The sequence below is a fragment of the Chrysochloris asiatica genome, unplaced genomic scaffold (genome assembly GCF_000296735.1).
Source record: "Chrysochloris asiatica unplaced genomic scaffold, ChrAsi1.0 scaffold00047, whole genome shotgun sequence".
NCBI classification, from domain to species: domain Eukaryota; kingdom Metazoa; phylum Chordata; class Mammalia; order Afrosoricida; family Chrysochloridae; genus Chrysochloris; species Chrysochloris asiatica.
In genome coordinates this window covers 15,057,851-15,073,767 of record NW_006408565.1, presented here as the reverse complement: position 1 = coordinate 15,073,767, position 15,917 = coordinate 15,057,851, and the positions used below count along the sequence as shown (strand labels likewise).

Here is a 15,917-nt window from a genome sequence, read left to right as displayed (position 1 = left end):
TTGAAGAGCAAAGATGGCAGCTTGAGGACTAAGGTGCGCCTGACCCAAGTCATAGTATTTTCAATAACCTCATATGCATGCAAAAGCTGGACAGTGAATCAGGAAGACCATAGAAGAATTGATGCTTTTGAGTTATGGTGTTGGAGGAGAATATTGAAAGTGTCATGGGCTGCCCATAGAACCAACAGATCTGTGCTGGAAAAAGTACATCCAGAGTGTTCCTTGGAGGCCAGGATGGCCAAACTTCGTCTCTCAAACTTCAGACATATTGTCAGGAGGGATCAGTCACTGGAGAAGGCTATCATGTTTGGTAAGGTGGAGGGTCAGAGAAAAAGAGGAAGACCGCCAGCGAGCTGGATTGGCAAAGTGGCAGCATCAATGGGCTCAAGTGTGGCAACAATTGTGAGGTTGGCCCAGGACCGGGCAGTGTTTTGTTCTGTTGTACATAGGGCTGCTATGAGTCGGTACTGACTCAATGGCACCTAACAACAGCAAATCATTTTAATTGATATTAACCATACTTACTTTCAAAAAGCCCAGGATAAGCACCCAGTTGCTAACGAAAGATTGGTGGTTCAAACCCACCAGTGGTCCCATAACAGAAAAAGTCCTATCTGTTCCCATAAAGATTAGAGAATTGGAAACTGTGGGAAAGTTCTACCCTGTTCTACAGGGTCATTATGAATCAGAATTGACTCTACTGCACACAACAACATACTCCTTATATCACTGAGAACAAAGTTGGCATAAAAGTCACATGATTTTTGACTTGTTGACCACTGCTCCCACACTAGTTGGGCTTCCTGATAACATGCAGAGTCCTGTGAATCTCAACCTGTAAGGGCAGGACTCAGGAATAATATTTTCACTATTGCCCTTAAATTATTCTGGTGCACAGAATATGTTTAAATCCTACCGTCCTAAATGCATGGAGCCCAAGTAGCACAGTGGATTAAGCATTGTGCTGTTAACCACAAGATCAGGGGTTGAAACCCACTAGCCCTCCACGGAAGGAAGATGAAACTTTTTGCTCCTGTAAATATTTATAGCCATGGAAACCCTATAGAGCAGTTCTACTCTGCCATATGGAATCCTGGTGTGGTGCTGTAGGATAAGCACCAGATTGCAAGGTTGGTTTGAACCACAAGGTAGGTGGTTACTGGTGGAGAGAAAGGGGTGTTTTTTTTTTCTCGTACCCCACATTTCCTTGGTGACCAGAGGCATGGCCAGCACCCACCCATACACACCCCCAGTGAATCTCCTGCTCTCAGACAACCAGAACCACATGGTGGTGAGTTGTGCAGTGTGTGCTGCATCAAAGTCAGTTGGGATCCATCTGCACCAACCTCAGCACTTGGATTCAGATGAGACCTGCTTCAGTCCTGCAGAGCCAGCTCTGGTCAGCTCTATATTAGGGGGAACTCTTACCCCTTGCTGCCCTCTGGGACAGAAAGGACTTGATCTCAGATTCTTTACTGTTTCCACAAATTATTTTCAAACTGGGTACTCAAACAGAAAACATGTAGGCATATAGGAACTCCATCAAGGGGTCGAGTCCCTAACATTTTCTCCTCTCTGGGTCTGGCATGTGACATGGGGTTTTCCTGTCCTTGTCTTTATTTGTCCTTTCTTCCCATTTTTCCTCACTTTACCTTCCCTCTTCAGCCTTTCTATCTTCACTGAATGAACCCTGTTTGGAGATGACGCCAAAAGAAAATCACCAAGACATGTCATAATCAAACTCTCCCAAATCAGAGACAAGGAAAGAATCCTGAGAGCAGCTCAGGAAAAATGAAAAGTTACCTACAGAGAACCAGTAAGACAAACTCTGATTACTCTGCAGATACTGTGTAGGCAAGAAGGCAATGGGATGACATATACAAAACTTAGAAAGAAAAAAACCCCTGCCAACTAAGAATCATATGCCCAGCAAAACTGTCCCTCAAATATGATGGCGAAATTAGGGCATTTCCAGATAAACAGAAACTATAGGAATTTGTACTAACCAGACCAACGTCACAAAAAATAGTAAAGGTAGTTCTTTGGATTGAGAACCAACAATAGGAAAGGAAAACCTGAGACAGACATACACAGAAACACCACCCAGAATTCAACTCAGATACAGAAGTATCCAAAGTAAAACAAAACTACAGGACTGAAAATAGGGAACTAAAGATAGATATCAATTTATAATGAACTACAAAGCAAAAAGAGGAAAAAGTGTAGTTATAGAACTTTCATAGGGTTAGGATGTCAAGTAGATTTCAAGATAAAACAGATTGTTTTAAACTGGGGAAAAAATTACACGGTAACCTCAAAGAAAATGAATATAATTTCATATCAAAATAACAAAAAAATGAAAAGCATAATGATTTGGTAAATATTTAAACAATAGCAATGAAAAAAATTGACAAGACAACACATAAACAAAATGAACTCAGCACAGGAAATTATGTGGAAAAAAGAAACTAGCAGTACCCCCCAAACACACAGCAAAATGACAGCACCCCATTCCTATCTATCAATACTTACAATGAACATCAATGGATTATATGTACTAATCAAGAGACAGAATAGCAGAATGGATAATAAAAAACCAGGATCCTTCAACATGCTTGCTGTCTACAAAAGACACACCTTACACACAAAGCTAAAGACAGACAAAATCAAAGGATGGGAAAAATATACAAAGTTAATGATAATAGAGACTTTAAAACAAAAACCAATGTAAAAGAAAAAGACGTTATCTCATGATTAAAGGGTCAATTGAACAAGAGGAGATAATCATAATAACTATGATCCCAATGAAAGAGCCTCAAAATACATAAATTAAACTCTAATAAGACTGAAGAAAGAGACAACTGTAATAACAATAGTAGGAGATTTTAATACACCAATTGTAATGAAGACTAGAACAACTAGAAAGAAAGTCAACATAGACACAAAAGAACTGAACACAATCAACCAATTGACCTCACAGATTTATACTGAGCACTGAACCCAACAACAGCACAATGTACAATCTTGTCCAGTGCACATGGGACATTCTCTAGAATAGACTATGTGTTAGGCCACAAAGCAAGCCTCAATAAAATTTAAAAAAATACTGGAGTGCTACAAAGCATCTTCTCAGATCAGAATACTATAAAATTAGCAATTAACAATAAGAATATAAAGGGGAGAAAAATCAAACATGTGGAAATTGAAAAACAGCCTGCTTAAAATCTACTTGGTAATGGTGGTGTTGGTGGTAGCATGCCATGGAGTTGGTTCCAACTCATAGTGACCCTGTATAGGGTTTCCAAGGCTGTAAATCTTTACAGGAGCAGAAAGCCTCATTTTTCTCTCCTGGAACAGCTGGTAGTTTTGAACTGCTGACCTTGAGCTTAGTAGCCCGACTTGTAACCACTTTTGCTACTTGGTAATAGAAGAAATAAAAAATGAAAAAAAGAAATTTCTTGAATTGAATGAGAATGAAAATACCACATACTAAAACCTTTGGGATACAGGAAAAGCAGGGTTTGTTATTGTTGTGGTTAGGTGCCTTCGAGTCAGTCCCGATTCTTTACCTACCTATGTACAACAGAAACACCTGTGCCATGCTCGTGATCATGTTTCAGCTCATGGCTGCTGTCACTGTGTCAATCCATACTCTTGGTGGTCTTCCTCTTTTCCCCTGACCGTCCATTTTGCCAAGCATGCTGTCCTTCTCCAGGGACTGGTCCTTCCTAATTACATGTCTGACTATGTGAGATGAAGTCTCATCATTCTGGCTTCTAAGGAGCATTCTGGCTATACCTGTTCCAACACAGATCAGTTTGTTCTTCTGGCAATCCATGGTACTTTCAGTGTTTTTCTCTAATACCATAATTAAAATGCATTTATTCTTCTATGATCTTCCTTATTCATTGTCCAACTTTCATATGCACATGAGGCGATTGAAAATACCATGGCTTGGGTCAGATGCACCTTAGTCCTTAAACTGATATCTTTGCTCTTGAACACTTTTAAGAAGTCTTGTGCATCAGATTTGCCTAATGCAAAACATTATTTAATATCTTGGCTGCTGCTTCCATGAGTGTTGATTGTGGATCCAAGCAAAATGAAGTCTTTGACAACTTCAATCTTTTCTCTATTTACAATGGATGTTGTTTATTGGTCCAGTGGTGAAGATCTTTGTTTTCTTGACATTGAGTGCAATCCATACAGAAGGCTGCAGTCTTTGATCTTCATCAGTATTTTAAGTTTTCTTCACTTCCAGAAAGCAAGGTTGTATCATCTGCATATCACAGGTTGTTAATGAGTATTCCTCCAAACCTGATGCCACATTCTTCTTCATATAATCCAGTTTCTCAGATTATTTGCTAAACATATATATTGAATAAGTATGGTGAACGGATATAACCTTGACACACACCTTGCCTGATTTTAAACCATTCACTATTCCTTTGTTCTGTTCGAACCAACAACTGTGCCTTGGTCTGTGTACAGGTTCCTCATGAGAACAATTAAGTTTTATGGAATACCCATTCTTCACAATGTTATCCATTTGTTATTGTTGTTAGGTGCCATTGAGTCGGTATTGACTCATAGAGACCTTATGCACAGCAGAACAAAAAATATATATATAAATAATATTATCCATAGTTTGTCATTAAACACACAGTCTAAAGCCTTTGCATAGTCAATAAAGCACAAGTAAATATCCTTCTGGTATTCTCTGCTTTCAGCCAAGATCCATCTGACGTCAGCCATGAGATCCTTAGTTCATGTCACATCTTCTGAATCCGGCTTGAACTTCGGGCAGTTCTCTATTGAAGTACTGTTGTAAACATTTTTGAATTATCTTCAGCAAAATTTTACTTGTGTGTGATATGAATGATATTGTTTGATGATTTCTGCATTCTGTTGAGTTGCCTTTCTTTGGAATGGGCACAAGTATGGATCTTTTCTAATCAGTTGGCCAGTAGCTGCTTTCCAATTTTCTTGGCATAGATGAGTGAGTGCCTGCAGTCCCGCATCAGTTTGTTGGAGGATCTCATTTTGTATTCCATCAATTCCCAGAGCCCTGTTCTTTGCCAATGCCGTCAGTGCACATTTGACTTTTTCCTTCAGTACCATTGGCTTTTGATCATATACTATATACACACACATATACCAAATGAATAGGATTCCAAACAATGCTACACACGTAATAACCTCACACACAAACACTAAACACATATCATTCCCATCACACATATAAACATCACACTTATACATTCAACACACATAAACATATGCATATCATATACATCAAACATGACACATGCCACACACACATATACATACAGAGATAGGCAAATTACCAATAGTTCAGAAGGTTCCCAGATACCCTGAGGGTCACCCACAGATTCCAGGACCCTATTACATTCCTATTTCCTTTCACTCAATCACTTGGATTCTCTTAACTCCCCTCCATCTCTGGGTAGAAAGCCCTTTAGTTGGCAGTAAAGAGCCAGCCATGTCTGAGGATATGCAAAAGGTCTTTCCAAGATGTGAACTCTGAAATAAGCACATGTAAGTTCAAATCTTTGTACTCACTTACTAGTTTACATGGTCTCTGTTTTATCATCCATAAAATAGGGAGAGTATTTCCTCTTTCACAATATTGTGGTGAGGTTACATGAAATGGCTGATGAATTAACCTATCATACTCATTGGGGATAGAATTGTATATGTATTAAACTTCTAAACATTTTACATGTATATTACCTCAATTAATGAATTCTTCATGAGATATCTCCATTATAAGCGGGAAACTGAAGCACTGAGGGGGTAATTTGTCTAAGATCACACAGTTAATAAGTAGCAGAGGCAGGATTCAAATCCAAGCTTTAACCAACCACTGCACATACAGTCCCTCAAACAAGGTTGTTCCCTTTTCTTCCTGTGTCTAAGACCCTATAAGCATCCTCATTCCCCCCTTGTCCCCATGTTAGGAATTTCCATTGAGGCTCTATCCCAGTTCTTACCATCTCTATATTATTCTTGTCTGTACACATGCCTGTCTCCTCAGTCTGGACATATTCCACAGGGACAGACACTCTTACTCTTGACTTTTGCCCAGATCTGGGTACTGGAATATAGGACTGAACAAGGCCAACAAGGGAGGCAATAAAACAAAGTAAGGCCTCAACTTGCCTCCTGGCTTCAACATTTTCTGCTGCTCCTGCTGTATGCTGTGGAGTCCATTCTGACTCACAGCAATTCTGTATAGGGTTTCTGAGGCTGTAAATCTTTACAGGAACAGAAAGTGGCTAGTGGACTCAAACTGCTGACCTGCGCAATAGGTAACCCACTACCAGGGCTCCTTCAACATTTTCTAGCTGTATGTAAATCAGTTATCTCCTCTGAGCCTCTGTGTCCTCATCTTTACAATGTGCATAATAATGTTTGTATCTCGGTTGTTGCAAAGATAACGTTGGTCAATGCACTTTACAGATCTAGGTTCAAATCTAGATCAGCTTAATGTAGATTCCCAGTGTATTCGATCCTGACAGACCACATGCCTTGAGGGGCAGCTTCTATGTAGGACGCTGAGCTCAGGAGGAAGTTGCTGGGGAAACTGAGAAGGCTCTGGTTCAAAAAGCTCCCTGGCTCATCTCCACAGAGTTACAAGTCTCTCCGAGGCAAAGCTAGTGGGACCTAGCCTCTCCCTCTCCATGCAGAGATCTGAGCTGGGTCCTACCTCTGCTGTCATCTTGGCAATGAGCATGGCAGAGATGGCCCCGCTGAGCACATTCCGCCTCAGGCCAGGGTTCCTGGGATCCTTGAGGTTGCTGATCCGGCTACGCACACGGTTCCGGTACTTCATGTCTGTGCTCTTGAGCTCCTGGTAGATATGTGACATGGTCAAGGGCCACACTCATGGACAGTGTGTGAGAAGGATGGGGAAACTCACACTGATGCCTGAGGAAGTACCAGGGCTGGCTCATCCCCTCCTTGTACTTCTACAGGGATGGCACCTTCGTGGGCTCTGACACCCTGAGTGAAGGATCTCAAATGGTCAAGCACCAGGGACAGGAAACAGCCTCTGTGGGGAGGACTATGGCATCAGGATCAGGCACCCCAGATTTGTCTGAGCTTCCTGTATAACTTCAGGTGAATTACATGACCTCTCTGTACCTCAGTTTCCTTATTTATAAAGTAATTCATAAATACTGTTTGTTGATAAGTGCCATCAAGTTGGTTCTGACCCATAACAACCCTGTATAAAGTTTCCAAGGAGTGGCTAGTGAGCTTGAACCGCCAACCTTGCAGATCAAACGGACCTTGTAGTCCAAGGCATTAACCCACAGCGCCACACCAGGACTCCCTTTTTAATTTTAATTTATAATAGGCACTACTATCTCACAGGGCCATCATGAGCATTCAGTGAGCTAAACCATGTAACACACTAGCTTGGCACCTGCCATACATCAAATGTTCAGCAGTTAGGGGCTGGTGAGACAGTGACAATGATGACGAGGACCTCTAACCTGGAAGGGACCGTGCAGGCTATGGGGAGAGGATAATGTTGGGAACGCTGCTCATGGAGGCCTCCAGTGGCAATTCAATAGGTTGAAACCGTCCCCAGATTTAAGGCTCTAAGTGCCGCATAAAGACATCTGTTGTTTTGTTAAAGCTGGTGTTTCTGAAGACAGGTATCCCCCACTTTTAAAAATTTTTGTACCACTTTGTTTTTATGAAAGAGCTACAACAGTACCTACTTTCACTAACGAAAAGAAATCTGAAGAGGATTTTCACTTTCACTGTTTTGCAGCAAGAGTAGTGCCACCAACTATCTTCCCCAGGAACCGTACTGTAAATAACATCATTTCTACTTCATATTGTTGTTGTGATGTGCCGTGGAGTCGGTTCTGACTCATAGCAATCCCAGACAGGGTTTCCGAGGCTGTAAATCTTTACGGGAGGAGAAAGACTCATCTTTCTCCCGCGCAACTGCTAACTACGAGATTAGCAGCCCGATTCGTAACCACTACGCTACCAGAGCTCCTTCTACATCTATAGCTATGTATTTATCCTATACGTGGTATTTTAGGTTTTGTGCGGTTATCTGGTATGATTTGGTAAGTTATTTGGGGGGGGTCTGTTGTTGCTGTTAAGTGCCATCAAGTCGGTTCTAACTCATATTGACCAGTATAGGGTTTCCAAGTAACAGCTGATGAGTTTGAACCACTGACCTTGTGGTTAGCAATCCAGTGCTTACTCTACAGCACCATACCAGGACTCCTTTGGGGTCTGAGAATGCTCAAGAAATATAAATCAATAGTAATCGTTTCTTTGCTTTAAGACATTTGGCTTAGGAAATGTTTTAAAAGACACTCTATTTTTGCATAGTGGGGGAAACCTGTATATCTGGTCTTAGACTCACTCTCCTTCCCTCCAGAGTCCCCATGGAAACCCCTCTGGGACCAGTTGCTCAGAGTTGCTTCCCTCATTGGCAGTTGAGCCCTAGAAAGGGTGCAGGCCTAGTTCAAGGTCACAGAGTGACTTCCCGGCAGATGCAGGGCTGGAAGCCAGCCCCCTCCTCTCAGTAAAGCTTTCCCTTACAGACCATAGGGAGTTCTCTGTCCCCACCTAGTATCCCAGACAGGCCTCCCTCTCTCCAGCCTGGCTTCTGAGCCTCCAAATCCTTCCCTCCCTCCTCCCTTCTCCACACTCAGAGCTCAGGAAGCAGAGCTTTCTTAATCAGGAAGACAAAGGCTGAGGGGAATGTAGACAAAGGAAACAGAGGGACTCTTTAGAAGTGGTGGGATGGGATGTAATAGTATTTCTTTTGAAAATTTATTTATTGTATTTGTTTGTTAGTAACCTTGCATGTTAGCGTAGTGGTTACGAATCGGGCTGCGAACCTTAAGGTCAGCGGTTTGAAATTACCAGCCGTTCCGCGGGAGAAAGATGAGGCTTTCTACTCCCATAAGGATTTACACCCTCGGAAACCCTGTACAGGGTCGCTATGGGTCGGAATCGACTCGACGGCACTTAACAACAACAACAACAACCTTGCATGTGGTTTCCAAGGAGCAACTGGTGGGTTTGAACTGTCAACTTTGCAGTTAGCAGTCAAGTGCTCATCCTATAGCACCACACTAGCACTTTTTTCTGTTGTTGTTAAGTGCCATTGAGTCAGTTCTGACTCATAGTACCCTGTATAGGGTTCCCAAGGAGTGGATGGTGAGTTTGAACCATCAACCTTATAGTTCAACTTGACCTTGGAGTGCAATGTTTACCCTACAATGCTATACCAGGACTCCATTACTGATGTTTAAATGCGGCTAATACAGTAAAAGTGTGGAAAAAAAACCTATGTGTTACAATACATTTGAAAGCCCAATTTTTTGTTTAAAAATCTGCCATTGGGGTGTGTTTGATATGGGTACAGCAGGGCTGCCAACACCTTACCGGCCTCCTCCTGATTCCAGGAGGAAGAGATCAGAGGAGCAGACTGGGGGTTTCAGAACAGCTGCCTGTTAGACCAGCCCCACTTCAAAGAAGGCACAGTGTATACAAGCCCCCCCCACCCCCACCCCAGACTTATCTTCCCCACCACCACCTAAGAACCAAGAGCTACAGGGTTGGGTGAAGCTCCAATCTCCTCTCCTTCAGAGGAGGGACACTTAGAGGAGGCAGAGGAGGAGGAGAAGGGTGGGAAGTGCAACACTGTATGGGAACCTCTACCTTTTGTTTTAAACCATACATGAAGGTGGAGGGAACTTGTTTGGAGGGACTGTACCAGCGAAAACAAAAACTTGAAATCATCCTGATCTTGTGTGCCCTGTGTTCATGAATTAGTAAGAAATTATGAAAATGTGCTTCTTGGTCAATATTAAATGATGTGGGGAAAACTGCTGGAAAATGTATTTAAAGAGATTAGGCTGAGCCTCAGGCAAGAGACCAAAGCAGGCCAGTTTGCTGCCTGCAGAATGGCCCCTGTCCATCGCACTTTTCTGGTTACAGAGCCTGTCCAGCTCCCTAGGCGGAGCCCAGGAAGCCTTGAAAAAGTCACTCACTCCTACCTTGGTGTGGCACTTGATATAAAACTTAGATCCCTGTCCTCTGGGGACTGTACTCCCTTTTCTGTGCTCCCCTTCCTCCACACTTTGCCTTTGGCTTGCAAAGTAAAAGAAATTCTATACATTCATTCAGTGGGGGTACTGTGGGGAGGGTTTTGTTTTTCCCAAGACAAAAAATCTTTTGTTACAATAAGTCTATCTACACAAGATCCCTTTCAGATAAACTGGTGAAGTAGGGCTTCTTGGGAAGAACTTCAGGACATGGAATCCAAAGACCAAGATTTGGTAAGTCTTTCTCCTCCCTCCTTGCAGACCCGAAGACCAGTTAAGCTCTGATACCTGCTCGTTCCTGGACCTTAGTTTCCTCATCTGTAAAATGGGAACAACAGCCCCATATCACAGAAGATAGATGAGGATTAAAGGATGTGGAAGGTGTCAACTGCTCAGCAGAGTGCCTGATACTTAGTAGAGGTGAAAATTCGGGAGCTGTTATCATGAGAAGAGGGGAAAGGCTCAACACGAGAAGCACTGACCACCCTGCCCACTCTGACCCACAAGGTGACATGGTCAGATATGGCACAGCCCTTGTTTCTACAGTAAGACTTTCTAGCTTCAAATCCCAAGTCTGGTACTACTAGTAGCTGTCTAAGCTTTGTACAGTGAATAAAGAAGACTATAGAAGAATTGATACATTTCAGTTATGGTGTTGGAGGAGAATGTTAGAATACCATGGACTACCAAAAGAACCAACCAATGTGTGTTAGAAGAAGTATAGCCCGAATTCTCCTGGAAGACTTCATCTCTCATACTTTGGACATATTATCAGGAGGGACCAGTCCTTGGAAAAGGGTATCATATATGGTAAAATGGAGGGTCGGAGAAAAAGAGGAACACTCTCAACAAGATGGACTGGCAGAGTGGCAGCAGCAAGGGGCTCAAACAGCAATGATTGTGAGGTTGGTACAGAAGCGGGCAGTGTTTTGTTCTGTTGTGCATAGGGTTGTTATGATTCAGTACTGATGTGATGGCACCTAACGAGAAGCTTTGGAAAGTGATCCAAACCTCTCTGAGCTCAGTTACTCATCTGTAAAATGAGATTAACCATTGAGTTTTTTTCAACATTAAGTAAGGTACTGCTTTTAGACAGGTTAGTAGTGGGCTGACATGGTAGTTACAAGGAAGAGCTCTGGTTCTGGAGCAGCGTGGAGAGCCGTCCCCTCCTCTCTCACTGTCCTGAGACCCTTCCAGGTGAGAGGCCTGTCTCTAGGCCCACAATCCCAGCATAACTCAAGGATATGATCTTCGATTTCTGACGCCATCTTGTCACAGTTAATGCCGTAGTCCTTATAATCATCTGAAAGAAATTCAGGAAACACAGGCATCAGGCAGACACGACCTTTGCAATGAAACCTCCCTGTACGAGGGACTACAGTAGCCCTGTACCACTCCCAGGGTGTGGAGAAAACTCTCACCTCCCCAGCCCTAAGGAAGCCCTTTCCTTCCCTGCTCCCCAGTTCAGGGCTTCTCACCATCTGCCTTCAGGGCTGCCGAAAGCATCTCCACACATTTGTCCCGGACAGAGTCCCCTGTGAGATAGCAGGGGGCCAAGAGGCACACAGAGGGGGCAAACGTAGGGGTCAAGGGGCTGCTGGGTGTTTTGGGAGTCTCCGCTTTTGATTTGCTGCTGTTTGATCTGTGGATGATAATCAGTAATAGACATGTTGACATTCAGTGACAAAGCATTTATTGAGCATGGTTCTAGAAGTTCTTGAAGATGATCTCCATTAATCCTCCTAACAGCTGTATGAGGTCAGCACTATTTTAAAGGCTTGGCATGGATCACCTTATTTAATCCTTGTAACAATCCCATGAGATTGGTTCTATTCTTATTTCTATTTCAAAGATACATTTAAAAGTACATTTTAGAGATTAAAACAACAACAACAATAAAAGGAACAGAAGATATTTCTTGAAAGAAAGACCAGCAGGAGGAAAAAAAAGCAGACTGTTTGGCTATTACAAGAACAAGCAAGCTGTTCGCCTGGGACCATCAAAGCAAGTAATCAAGTCCCTTCAAGACAAACCCTCTTCCAAGACTGAAAATCAAAGGGAACACATGGGCAGGCTTGTTAAGCTCACTGGTGACCGCACTGGTCTACTTGTGAGTGGAAGTGGGGGAAAGGCAGTAATGAAGACATGGACTGAGTTTGACCATGTTCTGTAGACTGTCAACCTTGAGATGAGAGAGAGAAGAGGAAGGGTTAGTTGTTCCAAAGTCTGGGGATACTTGGGAACTCCTGAGCCCATGGACACTGACCTAGCCATGGTGGGCTAGAGCCAAGAGTAAAGCAGCTAGCTGATATGAAGTATGGGGAGGCATGCAAGAATGCCCAAACTTGCAGATAGTACTCATTTGACCTAGCTTGGATGGTTTGATGATCAGGACTCAACTAGAGGAAAATAAAGAAGTCTGATATAAGAAGCAAGTGTAAATTGCTACAATTTGACGAACTTAACCTTTGCTTATGAATGTAGTTGCTCAAACTACCTAGAGGGAAGGAGTCTTCACATCAAGGATCAAGCCTATTCCCTCAGTACACAGGGTTAATAGGGATGAGCAACTTAGACAATGGCTACCTAAAATTGGGGGGCAGTCTATAAAGGCACAAAGTGGCTGGCTTACAAGTTTTCATGAGGGAGTTTAGTTTCAGGGCGAGGGGGGAAGGGTAAAATCCCCACTGAATAGCTTTTATCTTGTCTAGATCCATCTGGCGAAAGGAGATGGGGATAGGATTCATTTGATTCAATAGTGAGCAATTGTTATCATGACTAATTGCGATTGTCATAACTGTAAAGGTAGTAGATATGTAACAAAAAGTGGGGAGTAGACAATCTTACATTCCAGGCACAGAGGACCCTAGGACCAGCAATAAAGAAGAGCATGAGTGGAACATGGGACCCTAACCAGAGATGCATCAACACCAGAGACGGAGGCAGAGGTGATGGCATGGAGAGATAGAGCAGCTGAGGACTCTAGATCCATAGAAAGAGAAAGGCTGTGTGCCAGCAGGCAGGAGGCTGGCTTGCATATTGTGCCCTATGGTTGGTTGTTTAAATGAATATATATTCTTCTGTGCTTTGTGTACATCAAAATAAAAGGGAGGGGATAGAGGCAAATACTGTTAACTGATGGTGCATGGAGGGGACTGTAATCATTGCCATGAGACAAAAGATGGTTGGTTAAGTGCAAAACTGATGTTCTGCCATGTAAACTATCACTCAGTTCACAATAAAAACTTTTAAAACACCAAAAACAGTTGCTCTTTAGTCAATTCTGCCTCATGGTAACCACATGTATTGCAGAGAAGAACTATATTTCACAGGGCTTTCATAGATGTGACCCTTTGGAAGTGTATCAGAAAGACTAAGGCTGTCATCCATGCTGCCTCTGGGTGGGTTTGAACTACCAACCTTTGCGTTAGTAGCAGAACGATTAATCATTTGCGCTGCTCAGGAACTCCATCATTTTAGAGATAGATGTATTTGAAAAAGTTTGCTTTAGGGTTGCCATCTGGAAACCAGTAGAACCAGGATGCAAAACCAGGCAGTCACACTCCAGCACCCACTCTGTTAACTAACCACTGTTGCTACTGGTTACCGAACAGTGAAATAACGCCAGTAACTATAGCATAGCTTACTGTACACTGTGCTAGCTGCTCTATATACAGGCTGTCATTTCAGCATTTATTCACTCACACATAAATATTCATAGGCATCTATTCTCCAGGCACCGGAGGGGCACACAAGGGATGAAGCTAACAAGTAAGACAAGCTCCCTCCCTTAAGAAACTTGTTGTTAGCGGCAACTGGTGACCCATGCATGATAGAACACAACGCTGCCTGGTCCTACCCTAGCCCTATAATTGGGTGTGGATTTGATCCTTGTGACTCACAAGGTATTCACTGGCTAATTGTCCATAGATTGCCAGGCCTTTCTTCCTAGTCTGTCTTTGTCTGGAAGCTCGGCTGAAACCTGTTCAGCATCAGAGCAACACACAAGCCTCCCCTGACAGACGGGCAGTGGCTGTGCATGAGGGTCTCTCCAATGGAAGGTGGGGATTCCACCATTGAACCCTCACTGCCCCGCACAAGGAGCTTACAGTCCTGTGAACAGTGACTACTAACTCACATTTCTGTGGTCTGGTTTTTACTCTGTGTTAGGTATTGAATATGGACTCCTGGGGTGGCACTGTGGGTTAATGTGCTGGACTGCAAGATCCGTTTGAACTGCAAGATCGGCAGCTCAATTTCACCAGCCGCTCCTCAGAACCCTATACAAGGTTGCTATGGGTTGGAAATGACTCCATGACACTTAATAACAACAAGCATTGAATGATTTAAAATTCAATAAGGAAAGGTGTGCACCAGGGCTGTATTCTTTCATCATACTTATTCAATCTGTATGCTGAGCAAATAATTCGAGAAGCTGGATTTTATGAAGAAGAACATGGCATCAGGATTGGAGGAAGACTCATTAACAACCTGCAGTATGTTTGCTGAAAGCAAAGAGGACCTAAAATATTTACTGATGAAGATCAAAGACCACAGCCTTCGGTATGGGTTGCACCTCATTTCTTACAACTGGATCAATAAATAATATCATGATAAATGGAGAAATGATTGAAGCAGTCAAGGAAGGATTTCATTTTGTTTAGATCCACAATCAACACTCATGGAAGCAGCAGTCAAGAAATCAAACAATGTATTGCTTGGGCAAATCTGCTGCAAAAGACCTTTTTAAAGTGTTCAAGAGCAAAGATATCAGTTTGAGGACTAAGGTATATCTGAACCAAGCCTTGGTATTTTGAATCACCTCATATGCAAGTGCAAGTTGGACAACGAATAAGGAAGATTGTAGAAGAATTGATGGATTTGGGTTACGGTTTTGGGGAAGAATATTAAAAGCACCATGGACTACCAGAAGAAAAACCACATCTGTGTTGGATGAAGTGCAGCCAGAATTTTCCTTAGAAGCCAGGATGGCTGATGATATTAAGCTTCTCCACCATCTCTTTCCAGAGATGTAGCCAATTTGATTCCTGTGTATTCCATCTGGTAAGGACCACATGTTTAAAAATGGTATTTGCAATGAATAAGTCTTACAAAATTCTATCATGCAATCTCCAGCATCATTTCTATCACTCAGGCCATGTTTTCCAATTACTGATTCTTCCTTGTTTCCAACTTTCACATTCAAATCACCAGTTATTATTTGTACATTTTGATTGCTTGTTTTATCAATCTCAGACTGAAAAAATTGGTAAAATTCTTCAATTTCATTATCACTGGCTTTTGAATTTGGTGTATAAATTTGAATAGTAGTAGTATTAACTGGTCTTCCTTGTAGGTGTATGGATATTCTCCTACTACAGACAGTGCTATACTTCAAGACAGATCTTGAAATGTTCTTTTGGACATTGAATGTGATGCCATTACTCTTCAATTTGACATTGCTGGCATAGTAAATCTAATGATTGGTGCACTCAAAATGGCCAATACCATTTTAGCTCAGGATGCTCTGAAAGATAAGCACTAGACTTTGAGCCACAAGGTTGGCAGTTCAAGCCCACCAATGACTCTGTGAGAGAAAGATGAGACCCCTAATAATTCTATTGGCAATCCTTGGCTTTTGTTGACTTGTAGGGATATCACTCCAGTCTCTGTCTTTACATAACATCTTCCTCTGGGCTTTGTGTCTATCTTCTTTATTATCTCTTAAAAGAACAGTGTCGAATAGATTTGATACATTAAACACTAAAGATTGAAGACCAGAAGAGTTGTGGGATGGCATCAAGAACA

General features: G+C 42.4%; 1 protein-coding gene across 1 annotated transcript in view; it reads right to left on the bottom strand.

Annotated features, from left to right (window-relative positions):
• Window positions 1-15,917, bottom strand: part of TCEA3 (transcription elongation factor A (SII), 3) — a 59,553-nt gene that overhangs the window by 6,879 nt on the left and 36,757 nt on the right. Inside the window, exons 6-8 of the mRNA XM_006862317.1 lie at window positions 11,588-11,751; window positions 11,356-11,412; window positions 6,731-6,885 (exon numbers count right to left, since the gene is read on the bottom strand). Coding sequence (XP_006862379.1) covers window positions 6,731-6,885; window positions 11,356-11,412; window positions 11,588-11,751 — 376 coding nt within the window. The remainder of the gene's footprint in view (window positions 1-6,730; window positions 6,886-11,355; window positions 11,413-11,587; window positions 11,752-15,917) is intronic.